This window comes from Perissodus microlepis, chromosome 14 (genome assembly GCF_051167445.1).
Source record: "Perissodus microlepis isolate ML-2025 ecotype Zambia chromosome 14, ASM5116744v1, whole genome shotgun sequence".
In the NCBI taxonomy this organism is placed as follows: domain Eukaryota; kingdom Metazoa; phylum Chordata; class Actinopteri; order Cichliformes; family Cichlidae; genus Perissodus; species Perissodus microlepis.
Genome location: NC_140474.1, coordinates 12,188,000 through 12,213,121, shown reverse-complemented (window position 1 = coordinate 12,213,121; position 25,122 = coordinate 12,188,000). Strand labels below are relative to the sequence as shown.

Here is a 25,122-nt window from a genome sequence, read left to right as displayed (position 1 = left end):
AAGTTTTTACTTTCTGGCTTTTTCACTTTTATCTGTTGACCTCATTAAACAAATGGAAACTTTCTCACATGCTTGGGCTTTGCTAAATCTGCTGTACATATGAATAAAAATCTACGTAGCAAAGCAGATTTCCAGTGTTCTCTTTTAATATTTTTGAAATTGCCTTTCGGCTTTTCTGACTCACATTATTTTTAGCACTAATATTTTTTTTCCTTTTTATGTTTGTGGCATGACCTGTGAGTCAGCTTCTGCATGCAGCTTGTTTCTCAGACTTTATTGACATTCTGGACTGACTCACTACTGATGCTGATCCTGTCAAATATTTGGCGAAAAGGCCAAAGTAAATAGAAAAAAAGCGATTACATACATTTTTCTGACTACATAAAAGGCAAAGTTTCTTAAATTCAAATGATAAAGTATTGTAACTATCAAATTACAAAAAAGATATTTGGAGCATGTGTTTGTGCATGGAATATGTGTCGGCACTGATGAAACTAATCCTGTTTATCTAAACCCAGTTTTAGCAACGGAGGCTGACCTTTAATCTCAAAACTCAGCTCATCTCAAAATTAGACTTTGTTTAGCTACCCCAGCTTGCTAATAATTACTTTGACCCTATTAATTTGACCATAGCCTTCATTAAGGAGCAAAGTGCCTGATACACGCAGACAGGTTCCCAGTTTTTCTTGTAGCGTGCTCTGATGAAAGAATTGTGCACAAAGTTGACATAATTTACATCCCACAGGTGGTTTCCTGTTAATGGACTGATTGGCAGATGGTCGTAGTAATAATACCATTAAACTTAAAAATGTCCTATCATATAAATGTGGCAAAACTGAAATAACAGAAAAAAAAAGCTTTAAAAATATAGAAAAAATTAAAGAAATTAAACTTTATCCCTGTCTTATTTTGTTGCCGGGAGATTTTAAACCACTTTTCACTTCATAAATCCTTAATTTTGATCTCCATAACTCCATTCTCTGATTGAGAAAAAGACCTAGTATTAAGAAAATGTTGGCCCCCTTTCATTATGTGCAAATCCTCTACGTTGACTCTGGCCAAATGATGTTCTCCATGAGCATAAACTAGCCTACAAATCTATGAAGTGTGGACATGGAGAATTCCAGTGGCCTTTTCATACCTGTCACACAGTCAAGTGCCACATGCTGTAATAATAAAAGGAAGGTTCCCATGTCCTGTTCAGCCCGACACTCAGACATTGTAATAAATTCTTGACACAATCGCGCAAGCACAAATCACCGCAGTCCTCCCTCGTGACTCAGATCGCAAAGTCAAAAACAGATTTTGAAAAGGAAGGCATTCAGTGGGTTTCAAGTGTGTGTTGGCATATCCTGTGTGAGGTTGACCAGAGATAGATTACACGCCCAGAGTGTGTGGTGACCTGTGCCGCAGCAAGCCAGCAGTGGTTTTGATTGTAACACTAAATCATTTCATATCACATCCATATTTGCTCTTCCCATGGCAGTTAGGAGCTGCAATCTTAACCCGCAAGTCACTACAGGAATGCTCAATGACACAAAGTTTCAACAAGTTAGAAAAATTATACAGTTTACACAAATAAAGAGTCAGTGTTCAGCTCCTCCAAATAGGAGCTCGAAGCACAACTTGCAGTGCTAATAATGACATACAAGCACCTGCATGTGTGGTATTAAACTAAGATAATAAGTAACGAGCATGCATAAGCTTGAGCCACCAGAAGCATTGTTTGGAAAAGATGGCCTCTGTGTTTTGAATCTTTATCTTCAAGGAGGGTGAGGAGAAAAACTGAGGAAGGCTTTTATAGCTATGGTATCAGACGGATTTGAGTGTGAGAAAATGAATAACTCAATATATGAGATATATGTCTTTCTTGGGTGTTTGACTTGTTTTTACAGAACTGTACCAAATTATACATGTACAGGAGTTATCAGTAAAACTTTATCAGATCAACACTGACATCTGTTGGTGGTCTGATCTTTTACATCTCTTACGCAAACGCTAATGTCATCATCACAAGAAAATATTTTTACAGTATGAAGTCATTTAAAACCTGCCAAAGCACACCTTTTTCTGGTTTTTGTATGTACTAAAATTTCTAAACATTTAAATTTGTAATTGTAACTTTCTGTTAACAATTTAATGAAACATAAGAAAAACAAGAGGTACACCACTGATCTCATATTTTTGGCACTCAAAAGTTACCCTTCCCCTGATCTTTGCCTTGCTTCCACCTAGAGATTTATTGTCTCCTTACAGAATGTTCTTGGCTTGGTTTTAGTCCTGACATGCAGTATTAATTCTAAGACCCTATACACATACAGTATAGCGTTGTCTACCTATGGAAACAATGTTCAGTCCCTTCTATTTGCTACAGACAGACTCCAGTCACGTTTTATGTTCATCCCTAGGATTATTTAAAACAAACAGAATCTATATTGCTTTGTAAATGTAAAAGATTTCAGCTTTTTGATCTCCAAAACCAAATTTTTTATGTCACATCTTGTGTCTAGACACACCACATTTATTCATTTATTCATTTAAAACCCATTTGATGGCAAAAGTGTACTTGATCAATTACACAACACATAATTTTGTCATGCTTTAGTGTGAAAAAATAACAAAATCACGGAAAACAAGAAAACACAATCTTCCACGATTGATTTTATAAAACGAATCACACTATATCAGCCGTTAATCACAAACGAATCTAAAAAATTTCAACTTACGCCATTTTTAAAAGAATGATACTCAAGAAAAAAAATAAATAATAATGCTAATATTTTTAAGGCCTGGTTCATGGTGCACTTATATAAAAAACATGGAGGTGGTGTAAGGCTGCAGATTTCCAACTACGTCTTGCAATACCAGCACCTTTCTGCGTTCGTCTGTCAAGGTTAGGCGGCGGAGATAATACAAAGATGTGTGAGCATGTGGGGGAGGGGGAGGGGTGTGTGTGAGTCATCTGGATGAGTCATGTGCAGTGTGTGTGGACAGCTCGGGGAAGGATGGATATGGAGAGGAAGGCTGGGGTGTGGAGGCCAGGGCGGAATAGCTAAGGTGTCACGGTGCTCTGTTTGACTGAACTGAACCGACGCTGAAGAACATATGTTTTACTGTCTGACTCCGTTCCATCAGAATAAGTGAGCACACTGTATGTGTGAGAGCCGCTGCTGCTACTGTATGCTCTGCCTGATACATTTTTCATGTATTCCTGAGAGACGGGATGACGAATGCAGTTTAATAACATTCATATGAGTGAGCTCATGCCTGCAGTAAGTGCTCACGGCCAGCAGGGGGGCCCTAAATATGCAGATAAGGCAACATCTCAAAGAGAGCTATACTGTGCTGTGAAGGGAAGAGTCCACAGACTATATGAAAGTTGGGGGGGGGGGAGAGAAGTTACTCTTCGTGGCTGTAATTTAGGCACTCATAATTTTTATGTTTGCATTTTATTAAGACTCATCTCGCAGAGTTTTAACATTTGATTCAGAAATCATCCTAGAAATCCTTTATTTTCTCATTCCCTTCTCTTTTTTTCTCCCACCCAGCAAAGAACAGAGTCACAGCAAGGATTCCTCAGTGTCTCTGTAGCTACACTCACCGTTTTATCCTTGTAACCTAGAATATATATGTGCTGCCACCATTTCACGCGGCATATAGAGAAAACCTGAGATATTTAACGTACTGACAAAGTAAAAGTGCCATGACAGGTATAAAAGTAAGCGATCAGTGTTGTGCTGTCTTAGTATCTCTTTGGTTGGGAGAATCGTGATCAGCTGAGTCAGGCTGACGAATTTGTCCAAATTTATCTGATTTATCCTGAATGAGTCAGTGAAAGACTCTATACATTGATTACACAGCTTCCTGCCTTAAAACAAGCCTGTGACGAACGTACTGTACACATGCACAGAAGGTATGAAGGCATCTACATTACAGGAGTCATGTACTATAAAAGAAACGAGTGAACACCGGGCTGATCATCCTGGATGGGCAGCACATTTGGATGAGCTACACACGCTATTTGTCTCTCTTTTACAGAGCCTGCACCTGTACCAGTGAATGAACAGTTGTGTTTTGTGGTATCCAACTAGCTTCAGGTGATACAGTTTAATTAGTTCGCTCCCACTAACACTGGCTTTTCAACAAGGAGGGAGTGATAGAGAGCTGAGGGTGGGGGGTGGGGGGTGATGATAAAAGATTCATGAGCCGTGGAGATGTTAGGATGAAGACGGAGCTTTTATGTCAGTCTAAGTGAAAGAGAGGCTTTTACCAAGGGAGCCCCCAAATAAGAATACATGACAACCAAATACGTCACAGTACATATGTAACGTTATTTAGGGGACTGAATATGATAAAAGGCAAGAAAAGGTGAGAAATCCCCACATTGCTTTCTTTCATTGTTGTACTCAGCACAGGGTAATTCCAGATTTTAATATTTTTTTACATAGCTCCAGGCCCACAGATCTAACAATCTGCAGACTAGAAACCAGGCTGAGTGCCTCAGTGCATGTAAAACTATGTAGCTGTGGTAGAATGAGGGACAGAGACAAGGGAAGAAGGAGAGAGCGTGACTGGGTAGGAAGGAAAGAGGAAGGAAAAAAAGAGAGGTGAATGAGTAGGAAGAGGAAGAGTGGTAAAGCAGAATACTGATTAGTGGTTTGTGAGAGGGTGGGGTGGTGTCAGGGGGGAAGTGAGGTAGGAGAAGTAGTCTGCAGGTGAACACTGAATCCCATGGGGTCTTTCTCCCTCTCTTTCCATCTGCTTATGATCTCCCTGTAACCACCACATAGAGAAATGACCAGATAGTGACCAGATAGAAAGGGACCGCATGATAGACGGAGAAGGAGTGTGAAGAGCAGCATAATAGCAGGGAGAATCATTTGCACTTGCAGAAAGAAAAATGGCATAAGGAATCAAATAGGGGGAACACAAAAATTCCCTGGACATCAAAGTGGCACCTTCACAGTACCTCCAACTTGCTTTTTATCCAGCTATCTCCATGTGCTCTCTCCTTTCTCTGATAAAAGCAACTGCTGCATTGGAGAGCAAGGCTGTTTTTTTTTCCTGAGGTAAAAGTAAAAAGCAACTGGGTTGAGGGTTGAGACAGGGGAGCTAGGGATGATACTCCAGTACAACATGAGAAAAACAGCAAATCTGAAGCAAAGAGTTGTGAAATATAGCCTGAGGGCAAAAAATGGGGGGTGGGTATGTTAAGGGGGTGAAGTAAGCGTAAGAAGATAAGGTGCACTGAGATTTTTGCTCCCTGTGACGTATTACTTTTTCATTCTTAATTCATGAAACCCTAGTGAGAACATTGATGGCTGGTTCTGGCATTTGTGTGAGTAAGAGGACTGACCAAAGTTACCTTTGATTGTGCATGACTTATTCATGTTTGGCTCATTAGTTTGTATAACTCATCATATCTTCACGTCTCTCTTCTAGACATGATTTTCTGGAACTCTAAGAGAGCTGGACTTTAATGAATATGGGGTTTGGGTGTGTGTAATTGGGGGAGGGGGGGTGAACCAATGGCTTACAAAATGATTTAATTAATTAATAATTAAGGGGATTTTCAGTTTTGTGGACTTGGAGAAGGCATTCGACCGTGTCCCTCGGGGTGTCCTGTGGGAAGTGCTGCGGGAGTATGGGGTGTCTGGCCCATTGCTACGGGCCATTCGATCCCTATACAACCATTGCAAAAGCCTGGTTCGCATTGCCGCACTGGAACGGTTCAGAGCCGAGTGTGAAGCAGCGGGAATGAGGATCAGCACCTCCAAATCTGAGGCCATGGTTCTCAGCCAGAAAAGGGTGGAGTGCCCACTCCGGGTCGGGGATGAGTTCCTGCCCCAAGTGGAGGAGTTCAAGTATCTCAGGGTCTTGTTCGCAAATGATGGGAGAAGGGAGCTGGAAATCAACAGACGGATTGGTGCTGCAGCCGCAGTGATGCGGACACTGCACCAGTCCGTTGTGGTCGACGAGCTGTGGGTAGTGACCGAAAGAACGAGATCGCAAATACAAGCGGTGGAAATGAGCTTCCTCCGAAGGGTGGCTGGCCTCTCCCTTAGAGATAGGGTGAGAAGTTCAGCCATCTGGGAGGGGCTCAGAGTAGAGCTGCTGCTCCTCCACATTGAAAGGAGCCAGCTGAGGTGGTTCGAGCATCTGACAAGGATGCCCCCTGGGCATCTCCTAGGGGAGGGGTTCCAGGCATGCCCCACCGAGAGGAGGCCCCGGGGCAGACCCAGGACACGCTGGAGAGATTATATCTCTCGGCTGGCCTGGGAACGCCTTGGTGTTCCCCCGGATAAGCTGGAGGAGGTGGCTGGGGAGAGGGAGGTCTGGGCTTCTCTGCTTACGCTGCTGCCCCCGCGGCCCGGCCCCGGATAAAGCGGAAGAAGATGGATGGATGGATGGGATTTTCAAACTGCTTTTTAACTGCTTCATATCACATGACTTAGTTGGCAGATATATCAGCAATGATTCAGACACTGACCTGATTAAATACAGTTTCTTTGTTAAAGTCATAGAATAAATTTGGGAATTTCTCTACAAGTGTCCACAGATATCAGAGTCAACTCCTCCGTTTTTTGTCATTTTGCCTCTGTACACTGTCACACTGGAATTTACTTTACACAATCAAGATGCGACTGAAATGCAGACTTTCAGCTTTAATTCAAGGAGTTTTAGAGAACGCTTTGCATTGACTGTTTAGAATTAAAGCCGTTTTAACACATTTTAAAAACAACTTCAGATGCTGAAATTGGACAATCTGACATTCTTGGGAGAAAATCCTTAGCAATCAATTATTGCCTGAAGATTAGAACTTGTGGACATTACTACACCCTGTGTTTCATCTATTGCGCAGCTCTGCTAAGGCTTTATTGCAGCTACCTTCAGTTGCTGTTTGTTTGTGGGTCTTTCTGAATTCAGTTTTATATTTATTAACTGAAAAGCATGCTTTATTGGGCTGAGATCAGGTGACCAACTGGGCATTAAGAATATCCAATTTCTTGAGAAATGTGCCATCTGTTTGGTTTTACAGCATTTAACTCAGCTCTCTGTATTTCCATTTTCATTAAATGGAAATGCAAAGGGTTGATAGTGGACTTTGACAATTAAAATGACCATGAAACTGACCTCCAAAAATGTACAAGACTGCTTATTTTGCATCTTATTATGTTTTAACTTTTAAGATTTTTCAGTCTAATTCTGGCCTCCTTCACTTGCAACGACACCTCTTTAGACCTGATATTGAGAGTTTCAGCAAAAAAGATCCAAGTTCAAGACTTTGAATCAATTCATATCTTTTAATGCCTTAAATTGTCATAAAAAAAAGAAAAAATTGACCTAATCTGGCAATGAAACTGGTTAGTCAATCACTTTTGGGCTTAAAATGAGGAACTGTGCATTAAAATGGTGGTCATTCCTAAATAGTGGTATAAACATGCAGTACTTTGGTATCCCCTTTGATTTAAAGTCTCCACTTCAATCACATCTCAATACCTTTATATAAAATCCACTGTGGTGGTGTAAAGAGGCAAAACGACAAAAAATAAAGTCTCATATTTTCCAGGTTTTTTTTCTCTCCAGTTTTTAAAAAGAAAGTATATGGGATCGATGTTAGGTATTAATAAAACCGCAGTGAGGCAGCACAAATAAGAGTGATATGAAAAATATCTCTCATAATGCTTACACAGTATCAGTGAAGAATTGATTCGCTTATTATAGTTTTTTATACTGTTGACTCGGGTTTTTCATCTGTAAAGATTTCCTGCTGATTTATTACAAACACACACACATACACACACGCACACAAGCAAACAACAACGAAAAAATACATTTAACTCATTGTTTACTTGATTATCTGCAAGTTGGTGCGCTCTGTGTGATGAACTCACAGGTCTGCTGTCACTCATATACTGTCCTAACCTGTGATATCACGTGTCTCCATAACACCTTTGTTCACCAGCACTAACTCTCATCCTTTAATCCCTATATTTGTGCACGCCCCCCCCCCCGCTCTTTCTTTCACACACTAAACTAGTGAATCATCACTGTCACTCCCTCCCTCTTCTGTTAACTGCAGTTTTCTTGCTTGTACACTCACACATTGAAAATCAGCCATCAGCAGCCAGTGAAACAATACCACCACCTATGAGAGGGAGAGATGAATGTGAGAGAAGAAGGAAAGAAAAAAGGGACGCCATTGCAAAGATAGAAACATATTTACAAGGATCACGACACCTTTTTGCCTCATTAGAATGTTGTTTTTAGCATGACGAAGGCTTGCTGTCTAGCCGTCAGTAGCTCCTGTACACCTCCTACACACATCTGCAGCATGTCTGTCCTTTAAGTCATTATAAGATAATGTTAATGTAAAAGTCCAACTACTGCCACAACTTTGCTCAATAGATTTGGAAATATTTACGCAGCACAACTTTGTGATCATGTCTTTTAAAACACACAGTAAAATCTGTTTTTTTCTGCCTCTTTGCTCTCGTTGATAGAGTTCGATATCAGAAAAAAACACATCTGGAATCAGCTGAGAGGAGTGCCAAAAGAAGAGGAAGCATTTTAGAAGAGATGGAGATGATAATAAGTAAAATAGCTTAATATTAAGATTACAATCTTTCTGTTAAGGGAACCGTATTATAAACTAAACCAGATGTTCTAAGTATCTAATGTTGTTCATATACTTGAAACACTACAGAACTGCTAAATTTGTGCACTCTGACTTAATCATGTGTGTCTCAAAACTACAGACACGTCTGTAGGTTATTTAGAGATATTAACTATAGGTGTGCTGACAATAATCCACTAAATACCTTTCTGTTACTCCAACCTAGAATGGAGCCACCTTGTAATTGTAATTATATGACATAAAAAATGACACATCAAACAGGTTCATACCACAATCTCCACTCAAGCTCCATTTCTGCCTTGATCTAAAGTACAGTAGCTCCATTGTGCCTCCTTGAGATGATTCACAAATGGCAAAGATCACTTGGATCTTTGTAATTATTCTCTAATGCAGCGAGGAGGGTGCTTTTTATGAAACTGGTTCAAAGGATGAATTATGTTAAGGATCATCTACTTGGCACACACAAAGATGAGACATAAGAGTCAAACAGATTAAGATAGTTTTATAAGAAGCAACTTTTCCCCCTCTCCTGCGAGATGTCTTGCTCACACCTCTCTGTCGCAAACAGGCTTGTGCACTTCCAGAACAATTTCCTGGAGAACAATTACAACACTGGTCTAAAACATACCCGAAAAGTACAAGCTGCATCAGAGGGTGGTATTACTGTACCCACCAGAAAAGCTAAAGTGTTTTTCCCCGACCCCTTATCATGCCCCCCCCCCCCTTCCTTCCTTCCTCCCCTCGCGGAACCCTGAGCGTCCTCCTGTTGACTAAATTTTCTCGATGACGTAAGAGTCCACGTACGACGGCCATGTAGGTGATGCTTCTGAATGAATGAGTATCCCCTCCCATCTCCATTACTAGTACTACGGGATGTCTATAAGAGCAGATCGCCGGGACAGCCCGCTGAATTTCATGCGATACTGAGGTGGAAGAGCGAGATGCTGAGAGACATTGAAAAAAACACATTTAATTTAGTTTGCCGAAAATTACGCAGTAGTGCCGAGGATGAGGTTAGGATATGACTTATGTATGAACACGTTTGCCGCCATCACGTTATAATTTTACGAGGTGGGAATGGCAAAACCTGTGTTTTCTTTACAGTTTGATCAAGTCTTGAACTAAAGAAAACCAGCTGCGCCAGTGAAGTCTAAAGGTAAGTTTTTTCCTCTCTCTTTTCATTATGTCAGTTTTAGTTGTCTCGAACCACATGTAGCAAGAAATTCGAAATAGTGACGAGCTCGTTAAATTAGTGTAACATCACTCTATGTAGCATTTCACATAATTTTCCTCTGCGTGTCTTTTTGTGAATATACGGTAGACTACAGAGGCTGAAAGTTACTGCAGTGTGAGTCACTTTGGCGCACATGGGCAGTGACAACTGTGGAAAAAAAGAGGAGAATGTCTTGTAGGGTGTAGGCTACGTTGATTGCATGTTAACCAGGTTGGATCCCCGCAGATAGTAAGCGAATCACGACAAGAGACTGAATCCTTTTTTTTTCTTTGTTCCCCCTTTTTCTCCTTTTCCCCTGTAGGGAATCATTCTTTGTGGGACGTATCAGAACCGCCTGTTTTTGTTTTTTTTTCGTAGTTATTAACACCAAAGACCAGTCTGTGTAATCAGGGCGATACAGAACAACGTGAAGGCATGACTATTAGATTCAAGATGATCTTATTTATAACGAGCATCATAGCGTAAATCTTAAGGTGCCAGTCGGTGAGCTTAACGTTGTATGCATACCTGACGTACTTTAAATACAGTGACCTATTATTCAGGCGGAGATCCTCTCTATAGTTCGCCAGTTTTCCCTTTTTCCCCCCTCATGGTAAAATGACATCGTGACGTATTCTTGAGATGAAGTCAATTTTGCGTCATTCCTGCGCACATGCAGACGACTTCCAATCACACAACGGAGGGTTTTAAAGACACAGAGCGAGCCGCCTATATACGTCTGCCAACTGCATTGCGATGTGTCTCCATACTAGGAGAGAGGTGAGGGGGTGGGAAGGCCTGGGGGGTCTGATGAAAACTCCCCAAGGTAACTCCTGGAAGGGGGCATGACAAGAATTAAAATGTGCATGGTCCAATAACATCTCCCACAGGTTTTTGGCTTTAATGTTCAATTGCGCCAGGTATCCATATGGGCTATAAAGGATTTGGCAAGTGCACTAGTTTAGTGTTGCTGTCCATTGTCCTGTAGATGGTCTGAAAATTGACCCGCATTTGACTGCATGTAAATGACACAGATGAATATGACAGTACAGTACTAAGAGCCGAGCGCCGATGGTTTGTGTCTCTTATCCTCCAGAAAATTATTAATGTAAAAAAAAAAAAAATAATAAAGTAAATTAACAGATGTTTTAGATTTTTCTCAGCGTGACATGGGAAAACCTTTACCCAGTCCTCCGTGTTCGTTCTGCTTTGCGTCATAGTTTAACACCAATTACTTTTTAAACTCTCTGACCTCTGCCTACCGTGTGTGGCTCTTAAAAATAGAGTCGCGCATCTCTGGGGATATTTACGGCTGACGTAGCTGCAGAAACTCGGCCAGCAGTGTTTCTCTGTCACTGGATGATCTTCAGGACCATGGACAGTGACAGAATCCAGCTACTCTGTTAAAACTAATTGGTCTCATTTGAATGAATGAAACCCACAAAATATTCTTACATTTGTTACATCTGTTGCTCTATATGAGTAAAAGTTAACACTTTGATAAATGTTATTAATGTGAGAACTAATGTAAGGTACTGACAGTGACCCCATTGGAGATAAACAGAAAAATAAATATGATGCAGGAACAAGCTGAAGTCAGTGGTAACCTCTGATTGGGCTTCAACACCAACTTCTGCACTATCCTCACTCACAGTGCTTTTCCCTTTTTTTTCTCCACACATTTCTAGATTCCTCCAGAAGAGAAACTGTTTATGTGAAAATACACAAATCACCAACCACTTTACCCTGTCTGAAAGAGGCCAAACAGCCAATACACAAATATCCGATGAGCGCTTGAGTGTACATAAATTTCCTGACTGCTGACGTAAGTCCGAGAGTTACTCAGCTGGGCTTGCATAAGCCGCCAATTCACCCCATTCTTCCGTCCATCTCTATCTTGTGGCTGACTCATAGATAATCGGCATGGAAATCAATACCACAAACACAAGAGAGCTATGAAACCGCCAGTCTGGCCTTGCATTGCCTAGGGCCTCTGGCAGGAAAGGCCATGTTGTTTGTGCCCTGGAGTAATGTGTCATAGTGCATGATCTAATTTGGCTAATTTCATACTATGTGCCAAAGCAATATTCTAGAAACTGCAACGAGCTCATTTTCCTTTGCACATCGCACCTTGACTTGTTTATGTAATGCAATTATGGCTGACATTACATTGTTCAGCAAAGGGCAACAGCATGCTATATCCCTTACTCTGCACCCCCACCTCTCCTTCTGCATGCTGTTATGGGCTGGTATGCGAGTACTTTACTCACTGCAGCCAGATTGAATAATATGCTAGTGCTCTGTTTTATCAGTCAGTGCATCAATACCTTGGCTCTAGACTGCTTACTGCTAAAACTCCTCCAAAGTACAGTAACAGTCTACAGTCATGGCTACTGACGTCTGGCAAGCCTCTGCACTGAGTGACAAATTTCACCTTTGTGACTGTAAGAATTAAGCTGAGTGGGAAGATGCTGCTGTACTGTATGAAGTTTCCTGTCGGAGTCCAGCACTACTGAAGGCTGCATCACCAACATCATAAAACCACAGAGGACGTCAGTGGTTACCACAGCCAATCATATTTCTCCTGCTGTCTCCATGGTGACCGTGGCATTAGATTGTTACTGTAGTAACAGCACCAGTGGTAACAGTCTACAGCCATGGTCGCTAGGGGGCAAAACATACATCTGAACCAGAGTGGTTCACATGAGGAAGTTTATGAAAGACACATTAGACACATCATACATCTAAGAAACAACAAGGAACTTATTAATCACAGTAATAAGAAGATATTTTTAGATAGATAGATAGATAGATAGATAGATAGATACTCTTGAGCTGCATGTATGAATCTTACCACTGTAAAATATGGCTTCTTATTAATAAATTATTTAAACATGAGCACACGCCACTTTGTGTTTTTAATGTTGGAGCTGCTTTTTAATAATCAAGTCAGAGCTCAAATTTAACCACACAGGGGTGACTTTTGGCTTAACATAAATTCAGTCCTTTGGGGAAGGACACAGGCTGGATAAATCAGTTTAAAAATTTAGTCAAATCAATCAGATAAGAGAATGCAATCACCATCAACTGTTTTTTTATTTAAAAGGTGATTTTTGTCTTTTGTCTCTGCGCTGTAGATCAACAAATGCTGGTTTTTTTTTCATCATCACAAAAATTTACTGTTCAGAGACCAAGACTCAGATCAGGAAATTAGCACAGTAATAGTAATCAATCAGATTTTAATATCTGCAGATGTAGTAATGTGGAGATATTAAAATCTGATTGATTACCGTTACTGGGCTAATTTCCTGATCCGAGTCTTGGTAAAGATCTGAATATTTCTTTCATGCTTTGCAGCATTTTTGGCAATTTAAAATTAGAAGAGGGTGATTGTAAAGGGTTCAAAAGAAGACTCTAAATCATGCTGTGTCCTTGGTGCCAAAACAAATGAGAGGAAATGAATAAAGTGAATGATGTGATGTAGGACTCCATAAATAAGCGTCATTCGGTGAATTGCTCTCAAGTGGCCTCATAATTTCATGGTAATCTTCTGTTCCACAAGGTAGTCTCAAGGTAAAACATGTTTCTTTTAGAGCTAGGATTCCAAGTAACAGAACGTGTTCAGGAAACTGGCTGAACAATATGCATGATATTTTCTGAATCTGACAGCTAGAAAGGATAAAAAAGGTATACAGTTGAAAAGATATCTCCACATTCAGAAAATATCATAAATATGGCTCAGCTAGCTTCTGTCTCTCTCTTTCTTTTTTTAAACAAACACAACTCTCTTACAGTCTTGGAAAATAAAATGTTATAGTCTTTGAAATGAAGTGAATTTTCACTGGCCTTGTTATTTGTAGCTTATAGTGATATATTTTGGACCTTTACTAACTTTATATAAGGGCACAAAAAAGTGCAAAATTAGATAAACAGTAACTATTAATTTATTCCACCCAGAGAAATCACATTCGAAAGGATCACTTAAAGTATCAGAATGCAGTTTGATTTTGGCGTGTGGGCTTCAAATCAGAATGCTGTGCAAATATAATACAGAGAAACTGCCAGTGATGAGTAAAGATCCATAAGGAGTCTGCAGGCGGATGCTGGAGTGGTTGAAACACCAGGCAGCAGTGACATGTCAGGGTTAAAGAAAGGACATTTTACAGTTTAAATATACTACCAGACTGGGAGGATGTGTTTGGTAACTTATGGCGTGACATGAAGTGAGTGAGTTATGTCGCATTGCTGCTCGAGACGCCTTCCTGAACTAGCTTGCAGACTATGCTCCATTTTTCGTTTATCAGTTATTAGTCATTCATGGCTTTGCCAGTCTTAGTAACTATTCAGAGACTTTTCTATTTCACATCTGCATCGATGACTAAGAGGTACAGCGCGAACAAAGACAGGTTGAAACTGTGTGGGTGTGTGTTAACATTCTTAATCTTGCCAAAAGTGTGTGTCCAAGTAAAATGACTGAGTTGAATTTAAGAATCTGCAGGTGTCAGTTAGCATGTTAAACAGCTAAAGATCTTGACAATACAATAAGAATTTATTTAAAAGGGTTGCTACATAGGAGGCAGCATCTGCTGCTAGGCGATGATTTGGATTTGTTTTGCAGCCACAGGACCTGGGCACCTTGCAGCCATTAAGCCGACCGCAAAGTCTTCTGTATACCAAAAAGACAAATGTGAGGGCATCTGTCCAATAGCTACAGCTGAGTTGGAAATGAGTCATGCAAGAGGACATTGACTCCGAGCACAGCAGCAAATCAGAAATATAATGACTGAAAACAAAAAGAATCAAGGTGTTGCAATGATGCAGTCAAAGTCGAGGCCTCAATCTTACTGATATGCTCATATTTTAAAGGTAAAAGTAATTAAAAAATATTTTAAATAGAATTCTATTCCATTAGCTGTTCTCCAAATCATTGTTAATGAGAAACCAATAAGTGACTTAGACATTTTTATAAAAGAAAATCTTAATAAAGCACTTATATACTTATATGCAGTGTTATCTTAAATTTGTCAAAACTACTAACAAATTATTTATGTAAATTCATAATAGATTAGCAGAAAATAACAGTGATGTTAAATTATTTATTTATACATTCACTGGCTCTACTGAAAATGCCAAGAACTTTTGTCATGACAAGAGTTACAAATGCTTCTTTGTATGTTTAGATTTCAAGTGTTCATTCAAATATGAAATGTATTATTCTTATTTTCAGTAGCTACCACAGCTACAAAGAAAGAAACGTGAGAAAAACTTAATAACTACGGCATGCTATCAAAACCAAAAAAAGTTCTTAAGAGTCTACTCCTAGACACTGTGGTAGTGATTTTCCGAGCTGAACCAGCTGCACTCAGTCTGCTTTTGGTTCTGAATCTGCATGCTTACCACTGCCTTAATGGATTTTCCGTTGATTAACTTATAATCAGATGCAAATGCCATCCCACCAATAATTATAACAATCATAGCTTTCGCTAAGAAAGCATCATTAGCTCATGAATGGCACAAGGCAGATGGCTGAAGTGTATAAAAAAGACTCAATAATGTTCAGGGCGTTTTATTAATATTCACATCCATATGTTATATTATTAACTAACAGATACTGATAAAATTGCATGACGTACAGTGGGGCAAAAAAGTATTTAGTCAGCCACCGATTGTGCAAGTTCCCCCACTTAAAATGATGACAGAGGTCAGTAATTTGCACCAGAGGTACACTCCAACTGTGAGAGACAGAATGTGAAAAAAAAATCCATGAATCCACATGGTAGGATTTGTAAAGAATTTATTCGTAAATCAGGGTGGAAAATAAGTATTTGGTCACCTCAAACAAGGAAAATCTCTGGCTCTCACAGACCTGTAACGTCTTCTGTAAGAAGCTTTTCTGTCCCCCACTCGTTACCTGTATGAATGGCACCTGTTTGAACTCATCATCTGTATAAAAGACACCTGTCCACTGCCTCAAACAGTCAGACTCCAAACTCCGCCATGGCCAAGACCAAAGAGCTTTCGAAGGACACCAGGAAAAGTATTGTAGACCTGCACCAGACTGGGAAGAGTGAATCTACAATAGGCAAGCAGCTTGGTGTGAAAAAATCAACTGTGGGAGCAATCATCAGAAAATGGAAGACATACAAGACCACTGATAATCTCCCTCGATCTGGGGCTCCACGCAAGATCTCATCCCGTGGGGTCAAAATGATCATGAGAACGGTGAGCAAAGATCCCAGAACCACACGGGGGGACCTGGTGAATGACCTGCAGAGAGCTGGGACCACAGTAACAAAGGCCACCATCAGTAACACACTACAACGGCAGGGAATCAAATCCCGCAGTGCCAGACGTGTGCCGCTGCTGAAGCCAGTGCATGTCCAGGCCCGTCTGAAGTTTGCCAGAGAGCACATGGATGATACAGCAGAGGATTGGGAGAATGTCATGTGGTCAGATGAAACCAAAGTAGAACTTTTTGGTATAAACTCAACTCGTCGTGTTTGGAGGAAGAAGAATACTGAGTTGCATCCCAAGAACACCATACCTACTGTGAAGCATGGGGGTGGAAACATCATGCTATGGGGCTGTTTTTCTGCCAAGGGGACAGGACGACTGATCCGTGTTAAGGACAGAATGAATGGGGCCATGTATCGTGAGATTTTGAGCCAAAACCTCCTTCCATCAGTGAGAACTTTGAAGATGAAACGAGGCTGGGTCTTCCAACATGACAATGATCCAAAACACACCGCCCGGGCAACAAAGGAGTGGCTCCGTAAGAAGCATTTGAAAGTCCTGGAGTGGCCTAGCCAGTCTCCAGACCTCAACCCCATAGAAAATCTGTGGCGGGAGTTGAAAGTCCGTGTTGCTCGGCGATAGCCCCAAAACATCACTGCTCTCGAGAAGATCTGCATAGAGGAATGGGCCAAAATACCAGCTACTGTGTGTGCAAACCTGGTAAAGACCTATAGTAAACGTTTGACCTCTGTTATTGCCAACAAAGGTTATGTTACAAAGTATTGAGTTGTATTTTTGTTATTGACCAAATACTTATTTTCCACCCTGATTTATGAATAAATTCTTAACAAATCCTACCATGTGGATTCATGGATTTTTTTTTTTTTTTTTTTTTTCTCACATTCTGTCTCTCACAGTTGAAGTGTACCTCTGGTGCAAATTACTGACCTCTGTCATCATTTTAGGTGGGGGAAGTTGCACAATCCTCCCTTAGTTATGCTGCAATAGACGTAGGCTGCCGGGGGATTCCCATGATGCATTGAGTTTTTCCTTTCCAGTCACCTTTCTCACTCACTATGTATTAATAGACCTCTCTGCATTGAATCATATCTGTTATTAACCTCTGTCTCTCTTCCACAGCATGTCTTTTATCCTGTCTTCCTTCTCTCACCCCAACCGGTCGCAGCAGATGGCCGCCCCTCCCTGAGCCTGGTTCTGCCGGAGGTTTCTTCCTGTTAAAAGGGAGTTTTTCCTTCCCACTGTCGCCAAAGTGCTTGCTCATAGGGGGTCATATGATTGTTGGGTTTTTCTCTGTATCTATGAAGCGCCTTGAGGCGACTTTTGTTGTGATTTGGCGCTATATAAATAAAATTGAATTGAATTGGTGGCTGACTAAATACTTTTTTGCCCCACTGTATGTTTGGGGCGAGCTACTGGATGATCCACCAATTTAAACTGACTCATTTCCTCTGTGATTGAAAGAACTTCATTTTCCTACAGCTCATTGATTATTCCAGCTTTTAGACAATGACCTCTAACAAAGCAGTCCTGTTAAACCTAACCGTATAGAGAGTGTGAGTATGCAGATTCAGAAACATCAAAAAAGTAATCATTAGAAACTGGTACATTAGCACCATAAAGAGTGCTAATAAGAAGATTTATTATGTAAATGATTTTTGGTTTTGGGAGAAAATACTGAGACCAGATTAACATGTATTTAGACTGAACTGTAGATAAAATGGGTGTTGCTGCTCCTGGATGATCAAAATCTTGATAAACCATTATGAAATAATGTTCTCACAAAAAGCCAAAAAGTGTTTGAAGGTTTTTAATAGGACTTGTTTGTCCTCACGGCCTGAAAAAAATCAACAAAAAAAGAAGAAAACTGTAACAATTGGTACCTCATTTGTTCAACAGGTTTCCCCCACTAAAATGAATAAGAAAGGACTGAACAAAATGAGGACAAGAAAACACTCAGAATAGAGTGCAGGACGTGGACGTGTTGAGGAAGAAGGTGACTTTGTGACAGCCCTGTGCATGGGTGGTGCTTGGCCAGATGATCAGGGACAGGCTGACCTCCCACGCAGAATTAGTCATCACTTTACACCACTTTTCTCCCACAAAAGACTCTTATTCAACCTTCTAGCAACCTTTCTTCACATTGCTGCACAGCCTTCTTGTCTCCCCCACACACAACGAGTCAGCTTTATTGTTCAAATTTCCCCAGGGATGCTGAAGGGTGATTTAATCAAAATGTGATTAAATAGATTGAAGAAGAGCTCAATCTTTTTTTGAAACCATTTTAATCAAACTAATTCAAAGAAATACTCAGAATTACAGCATTTGAAACTTCACATAATAAGCTGTTTTGACAAATTTAGCTGTTTGCTTTTATAATTCTGTCCTCAATAGAGCAGTAACCTTTGTTCTGAAGGATTTGCTTTCCTCACTATATTGCAGATTTGATGCTTCTTAGCAAAATCCAGAAAAGGGAAACAACAAGCCTTGCTGCGTTTTGGTTTACACACGCTGTAAAGAAAATGATCCCAGAAATGTCCAGATTATGCAGAAACATCTTGCACAGTGACAGCATGCAGCTCTTCTTCCAAGGGCCATTCTTCTGAAATCGAAATCGCACGTGCATCATCTCACCACACGTATATTATTACACAGCAAACAACGGGAAATCAGCAGTCTCAATCTTCCAAACAGTTTTTTCACCTTCATGCCTTTATAAACTGTTTTTCGCCCACCTACGGTGTCCTGACAGAAGTAAATACAGGCAATGTAAACGAAATCATTTATTTTCTGTTCTAATGTAATCCAATAAATGGTAGAGGGAGAAAAGTGTGAGAGAGAAACAGGAAAAAAACCAACAGAGACACAGGAGCAAACACTGGAACACGAACTCCATCTGGATTTTATATACATGCCCTCTACTGCCCCACCTCCCCCTGCCCACCCTCTAATAACATGCAGTATGTGTTAAACTGTACATCAAAGACAAACTGGTATATATATTAAAAAAGAACAGATAAAATCAAACTTGCAAAGCAAATCTACTCCTCTTCATTTTTATTTTTGTTGTGGAACCATACACCGTAAGCCTCTACCCCCCTCCCCCACTTACACCTGATTTCCTTTCTGGACAGAAATAAGAAGAAACAAATAAGCGATATGAAAAACACGAAAGATGAGTTTACTCTGCGAGTTGCCTAAAACGCATTAAGGTGTTGGGGCTGGTGAAAATAAAGGTCGGATGAGCCATCTGTGACTCAGCCTTTCCCTAGATAAGAGAAACAATGACTAAATACATCACAGGTGCTGACATGTTTTTCTCTGCTTTCACATAGAGAGAAAAAAAAATCCCCAAAACATTAACCCAGGTAGACAGTTCAGAGTTACTAAAAATGTGTTTTCAATCAGTCTTCGGCTTCTGAATGATGAGTGGTTGTCGAGAATGCATTAACCGATGACTTTTGAGTCACATCACTGCGGGCTACACAAACAAATGCTGGGCACCAATGGCAACCAGCTAACCATCCAGTCAGGTTACATCAGTATCACTGCGCATGGTACGTGACCTGAGCACCTGTTGTCCAGGATAACTAAATCGTGTGGCCTGTGTAGTCATAAGACCCATAATAAATACGTCATAAATTCTCCGTGGGACCAGACACTCGATGTTGACACAAAACAAAGTGCGATGGGAAGCACACTCAGGGCAGAAGGGATGCCAAGCAGGATGAAGGAGTCAAATTCCCACCACATCTGGAAAATAATTGCACACACCAGCAACCAAAAGCATACTGGGTACTTGCACTCAACCAAGTACACGTAATCACGTGTGATCATGCAGTGTAAAGCTTCTAGAATGAAAAGTGAAAAGTGACTTGAATGGCTTAAAAGAATGCAAATAAGCTGTGCAAACAGTGCCCCTGTGTGGTCACTCAGCTTTTAGCATGGAAGAGAATGTACTTGAGGTAACAGGTCAGACTGGGAGAAGCTCATTGACTTTCAGGTCTACCTCCCCCACAGCCTTGCAGCTATGTGCACAAATTAAGCTATCACAATATGTTTTGAAACAGTTACAGCCAACTAGAATAATACAATCCCAACTCTGAAAATGTTGGCATGATGTTTAAAACGTAAATAAAACCAGAATGCAATGATTGGGAATCTCATGAACCCACATTTTATCCACAAAAAAACAAACAAACACATAAAACATGTAAAATATTTATACTGAGAAAATGTAGAACTTTAAGAAAAGTATTAAATCGTTTTTGACACTTTTCAAAACAGCTGGCACAGGCCTGTGTTTTTACCACAGTGTAGCTTTGCCTCGTCTTTTAACAACAGTCTGTAAAAGCCTGTAAACTGAAGAAACCAGCTGCAGGCTTTTGGACAGGGAATGCTGTTCTATTCTTGTAATATAGGATTCCAGCTGCTGAGACTGAGAGCTGATAACAAGAGGTTCACATTTCAATTTGAAATTTGATCGGTCTGATTTCAAAATAATGTGTCCAAAGAACAGTTTTCCACTTTGTCTCAGTCCATTTAAAATTAGCCTTGGTCCACAGAAGATGGCAGTATTTCTAGATCATCTTCATATTTGTGGATTGTGTGCCAAATTCTGTTCACAGAGTGTGCTATACCATCCACACCGTAACATTACAGTATCATCACTACTATCTGCTGTACCATTCACAGCCCATGCAGTGATTTCCAAAACACAATACAGGGTTTTAACACTGTGCAACTTCATTGCCCTCGAAATCACAGCCATTTAAGTGCTGATTTTCTGGCTTGACCTTTGCGCACAGAGATTTCTCCGGATTCTTTGAATTTGTGTCAGTTAACTTTTTTTTTTGCCATGTTCTATTGTGAATAAAATATGGATTTACGAGATGTGCTAATCATTACATTCTGTTTTTATTTACATTTTACACATTTTCACACATTGGGGTTGTAACAGGTTTGTGTTTTTCATCATTTCAGCTTCTCTTTTCAGACTGGTTAGTTTATAGAGAGAATTTGCTTCTTTCATATATGGTTGTTATTGTTAAAATGTTTAGCTTTAGCTTATTTTTTATTATAAAGGAACAACACTTAAGAGGGTTAAAATTCCTCTTTATTTTTGTGTTGACAAATTCAACCAAACTGTTAGAAAATTATGTTTTTAGCATTTCTTATACAAATATCCTTCCCATTTTGGGATTTTTCTAAAGCTTTGGTTTTACTACATTTTTTTCACATCTAGTTTTCATTTGGTTTTGTGAACTGTAATCTTGCATCCAAATACTCATAAATTCACTTTTAAGTATTTGATTTCCGTTAACACAAGAAACACAAGGGGACTTATCCCAGGGGAATGAATTTCTCCTAGTTATTTGGACCTTTTGCGTATAAAACTGAGCATCAGCTTTGAACATTAAAAAAAAATAAATCGGTAAGTCTTCATGAGGGAAAATGAAATATAAGCAAAATGAAGTATAAGGTGCTTAAAAATCCAACTAGAAAGTGTCAAATTTCAAATGATATATTTAGTATGTTAAGTTCTTATGTAAATATACAGTGATGGGCATAAAGGTGATATTATTATCATTACCATAGTATTGATACAGCGTATTTCATGTAGAAGCTGTAAATGTAATTTGTTACTCAGTGAAGATTTAAATGCATCAGAAAAAAAGTTATTATTGATGAGTTAGTTTATCCTCACAAAAAACTACAAAAATGTCTAGTGCCTTTTGGCAATATTTCCTAATGACCATCATTTACAAAACCTGTAAACTGATAGTTTGTTACAGTTAAATAATTAAATAATAATCTTCACTCGCTGATTAAAAATGATTTTGTTAGCTATATATGAACTTCATCTAGATAACTATTCCCTGTGTGGAAACTGGTGTTTTATAAAACTTGTAAATGGCTAATAAATACAGTGGATTGCAAATACGGTATAAAAATATTAAATTTCTTACTCTAAATTCCAACAGATTCTTCACATACCTTTTTTTAAGGGGTCTATAAGCAAGGAGGTGAGGCGCCGTTACCAAACATTACAAAATCTGTGAACCTGGAGATTGCAGTTTTTGTCCTGTTTCACTAACTGCCATCATCTTTGATGAAGTTTAGATCACAAGTCTGATTATTGTCATGTCACACTTGGAACCTGAAAGACTCACTGTGTGGAGATTTCAGCAGTCACTATTTGATGTCCTCATAATTTTTTAAGTTTACTTGATTAAGAAAGTAATAATAATCTAGTTTAACAATTTTGTATTTAAATATAAGGGAGGCGTGGTGGTGGAATGGTTAGCACTCTTGCCCCACAACAAGAAGCACCTGGGTCCTTTCAATGTGCAGTTTGCATGTTGTCCCCATACCGGGCTTCTCTCTTGATACCCCTTCACAGTCCAGATACATGCATGTTAGGCTAATCAGCAATTCGAAACCTGCCGTGTGTGTGTGAATGTTGAGTGGTTGTCTGTGTTATCATGCAGTAGACAGACTGACAACCTGTCAAGGCGGTACACCGCCTCTCGCCTTAGCTGTGAGTGGCCACATCACCTTTGTGACCCTAAATCAGATAAGCAGCAGAAAGTAAATGGCTGGATATTAAATATTACAATATACATTTTTTCTAGCTCTTGTTTCTATTATGGTTAAATTTAAAACCATAAAGTTCAATGTATATGATCTGTCTTTTAAACAATCCAAAAAAACCCTTTTATTTATGTTGTAATCAGTAAATCATTTTTGATTTAAATCATGACAAATCTTTAGACTGGGATAACAAACCTGAAGGGTTATGAGAAGAGGAAAGGGCAGATTATTAACATTCTTCCTTTTTGCCTGTGAAAGAACAAACTAGAATATAAATCGAACATCGGCTGAAAGAGAGCTCTGCTGGCCAATAATTTATTCCCGACTGCTATGCATCACACACGGTATTGTGGCAAATACTGAGCTCTTAAAAAATGTAGCTGCTAGCGGGACACGTGACGCATCCCGGATATGTCTGGCAGTATCGCTCTATCTCACTGCCATTTGCTGCTGAAGTGATACAAAGGTGGAAAGCAGAGGGAGGATGTGATTGGAGAAGCTGGGTAGTTGTTTAGAATTAAAACTCTCCAAAGATCACCTGTCACACTGTGCTGCCACCTGGGGAGGGTTCTTGGGATCAGCTGAGGCCACGGTAGGCTTCTGTCAATCAGTTTTTACTGTAACGGCCAAACAGCAATAGGAGGATTATTTATTTATTTATTGACAGACTCCACCATCAATAAATAATGAGAACGGAGAGCAGTCGTGACTAGCTCTGCACACATCTAGGAACTCATACCACTCAGCTTTAAAAACAGGCTCATAGCTTCAGAACAGCACTGCATTTAGGGAGAAAAAAACCTGCTTCCAACAAGAAAGGTTTCATTTCTGATTTACTGTTTTCACAATTTCACCACAAAAAGAAGAAAGCAAAACAGGGTCAGGTCGCATCTCAACTGCTTACATATCGGCAGAAAATCTATTTGAAAAAGAAGCTGAAAACTCCTCTGAAGTTAGACTGACTCAAATTCCAATTGTTCCTCTTCTGGTCTGACCTCTCTCTGCTTGTTAGCGTGTCATTCCCCTTGGCAGCCACAGGGGGCGCACTGGTTCTGCTCACAGTGCTTGGCAGGAATGGCTGGCGCCGAGCCTTTTTTCTGCAGGCAGGCAGAGGGATAGCATTAACACTTGGAGCAGTGACAGTACCTACCTCAGACATACAAATGATAATACTTGGAAATACAGCTACTGTATGATGTATCCGCAGAGCAGTAACTCAATCAATATCTATGCACCCTTCTTCATTTTTAATAAGTAAAAGGAACAGCAAGGTCAAGGTCATAGCCACGCCTTACAAAGAGATGTTGAGATACATGTCCTGTTGTCACTGTGCCACTGGGTGTCAGTGTGGTGACATTCTGATAAAGACCATCAAGCATGAGTTGAACAGTGTGTAATCACTTTTTATCAGCGCTCCCCACCCGTCACTCATTCTTTTTTTATCTCCCAGCTCTATTCACCTGGGTCTGTCTACGAGCAGGCCGCACAGGTTGGTTGTCAGGGTGGTTAGGTGCCCACGGACCCAGGCTCTGATTGGAGTAGAAGTCCATGGGGTAGACTTCCTTCCAGCCTACCTCTTGTAAAGCAACAGCTGCCTGAAAGATACCAAGAAATACAGATGGCAAGACAGTGACAAATCAGAACCAAATCAAAAAAGGACAAGAAACGAAGAGCAAAAGGTGCAATAATGGCACCCTCCAAGGTGTTATGGTATATGATTCTGCTGATTTTCACTGTCACCTAGTACTGTATCTGCAGTTTTCAGCGTTTTGGACAAACAAACGGCAGGAAACCAAAGAGTGATGAGAAGACACAACAGACTGACTATACCGACAAGACAGGTGTCATAATAATAAGCTTGGATAACAGGCAGAGTTGTCATGTTATCCCTATGCAGCTGCACTGAACGCTACAACAGCTGTTAGAGAGGAACAACAACAGTGGCATGAGAGAGCTGTGACTTAAGTGAAGACTGCTCCATATGGAAGAGAAATGCCTGTGAATACTGATTCCGAACGAAAGAAAAAGCATACATAACAAGCGTTCTGAATGAAAGAACAAATCATTTGACTGTTCATTTGTTCATTTATTCATTTATCCGAGTACTCGTTCATCTTTCAAGCTGTTTAGATGCCAAGACCTAACTTCAGCTTTGAACTATTTGGAATAATTCCGATGATGTATGGAATTATGATGAGAAAACAAGTCATAGAAATTTTATAAAACTCCAAATACACCCGTTAGAGAATTTAGTTCAAAGGAGACATGAAAAATTCAGCTTCAAAGTGATGAAATCTTTCTTCTAGTGCGACATAATTCATCACTGTTGCGCAGCTTGTGACTGTCGTTCGTTAGTATAGCGCGCACCCAAACCGACAAGACAGTGTTCTGTTCTCTTACGCAAAGGCTGACGTTTCCTGAATAA

The 25,122-nt window shown here is 40.0% G+C and overlaps 1 protein-coding gene across 1 annotated transcript in view; it reads right to left on the bottom strand.

Moving 5' to 3' along the window:
* Window positions 1–18,873: 18,873 nt before the first annotated feature.
* The window catches only part of dph1 (diphthamide biosynthesis 1), a 64,794-nt gene continuing 58,545 nt past the window's right edge, over window positions 18,874–25,122 (bottom strand). The window contains exons 11-12 of the mRNA XM_084950007.1: window positions 24,158–24,292; window positions 18,874–23,794 (exon numbers count right to left, since the gene is read on the bottom strand). Coding sequence (XP_084806133.1) covers window positions 23,714–23,794; window positions 24,158–24,292 — 216 coding nt within the window. The 3' untranslated portion in view covers window positions 18,874–23,713. The remainder of the gene's footprint in view (window positions 23,795–24,157; window positions 24,293–25,122) is intronic.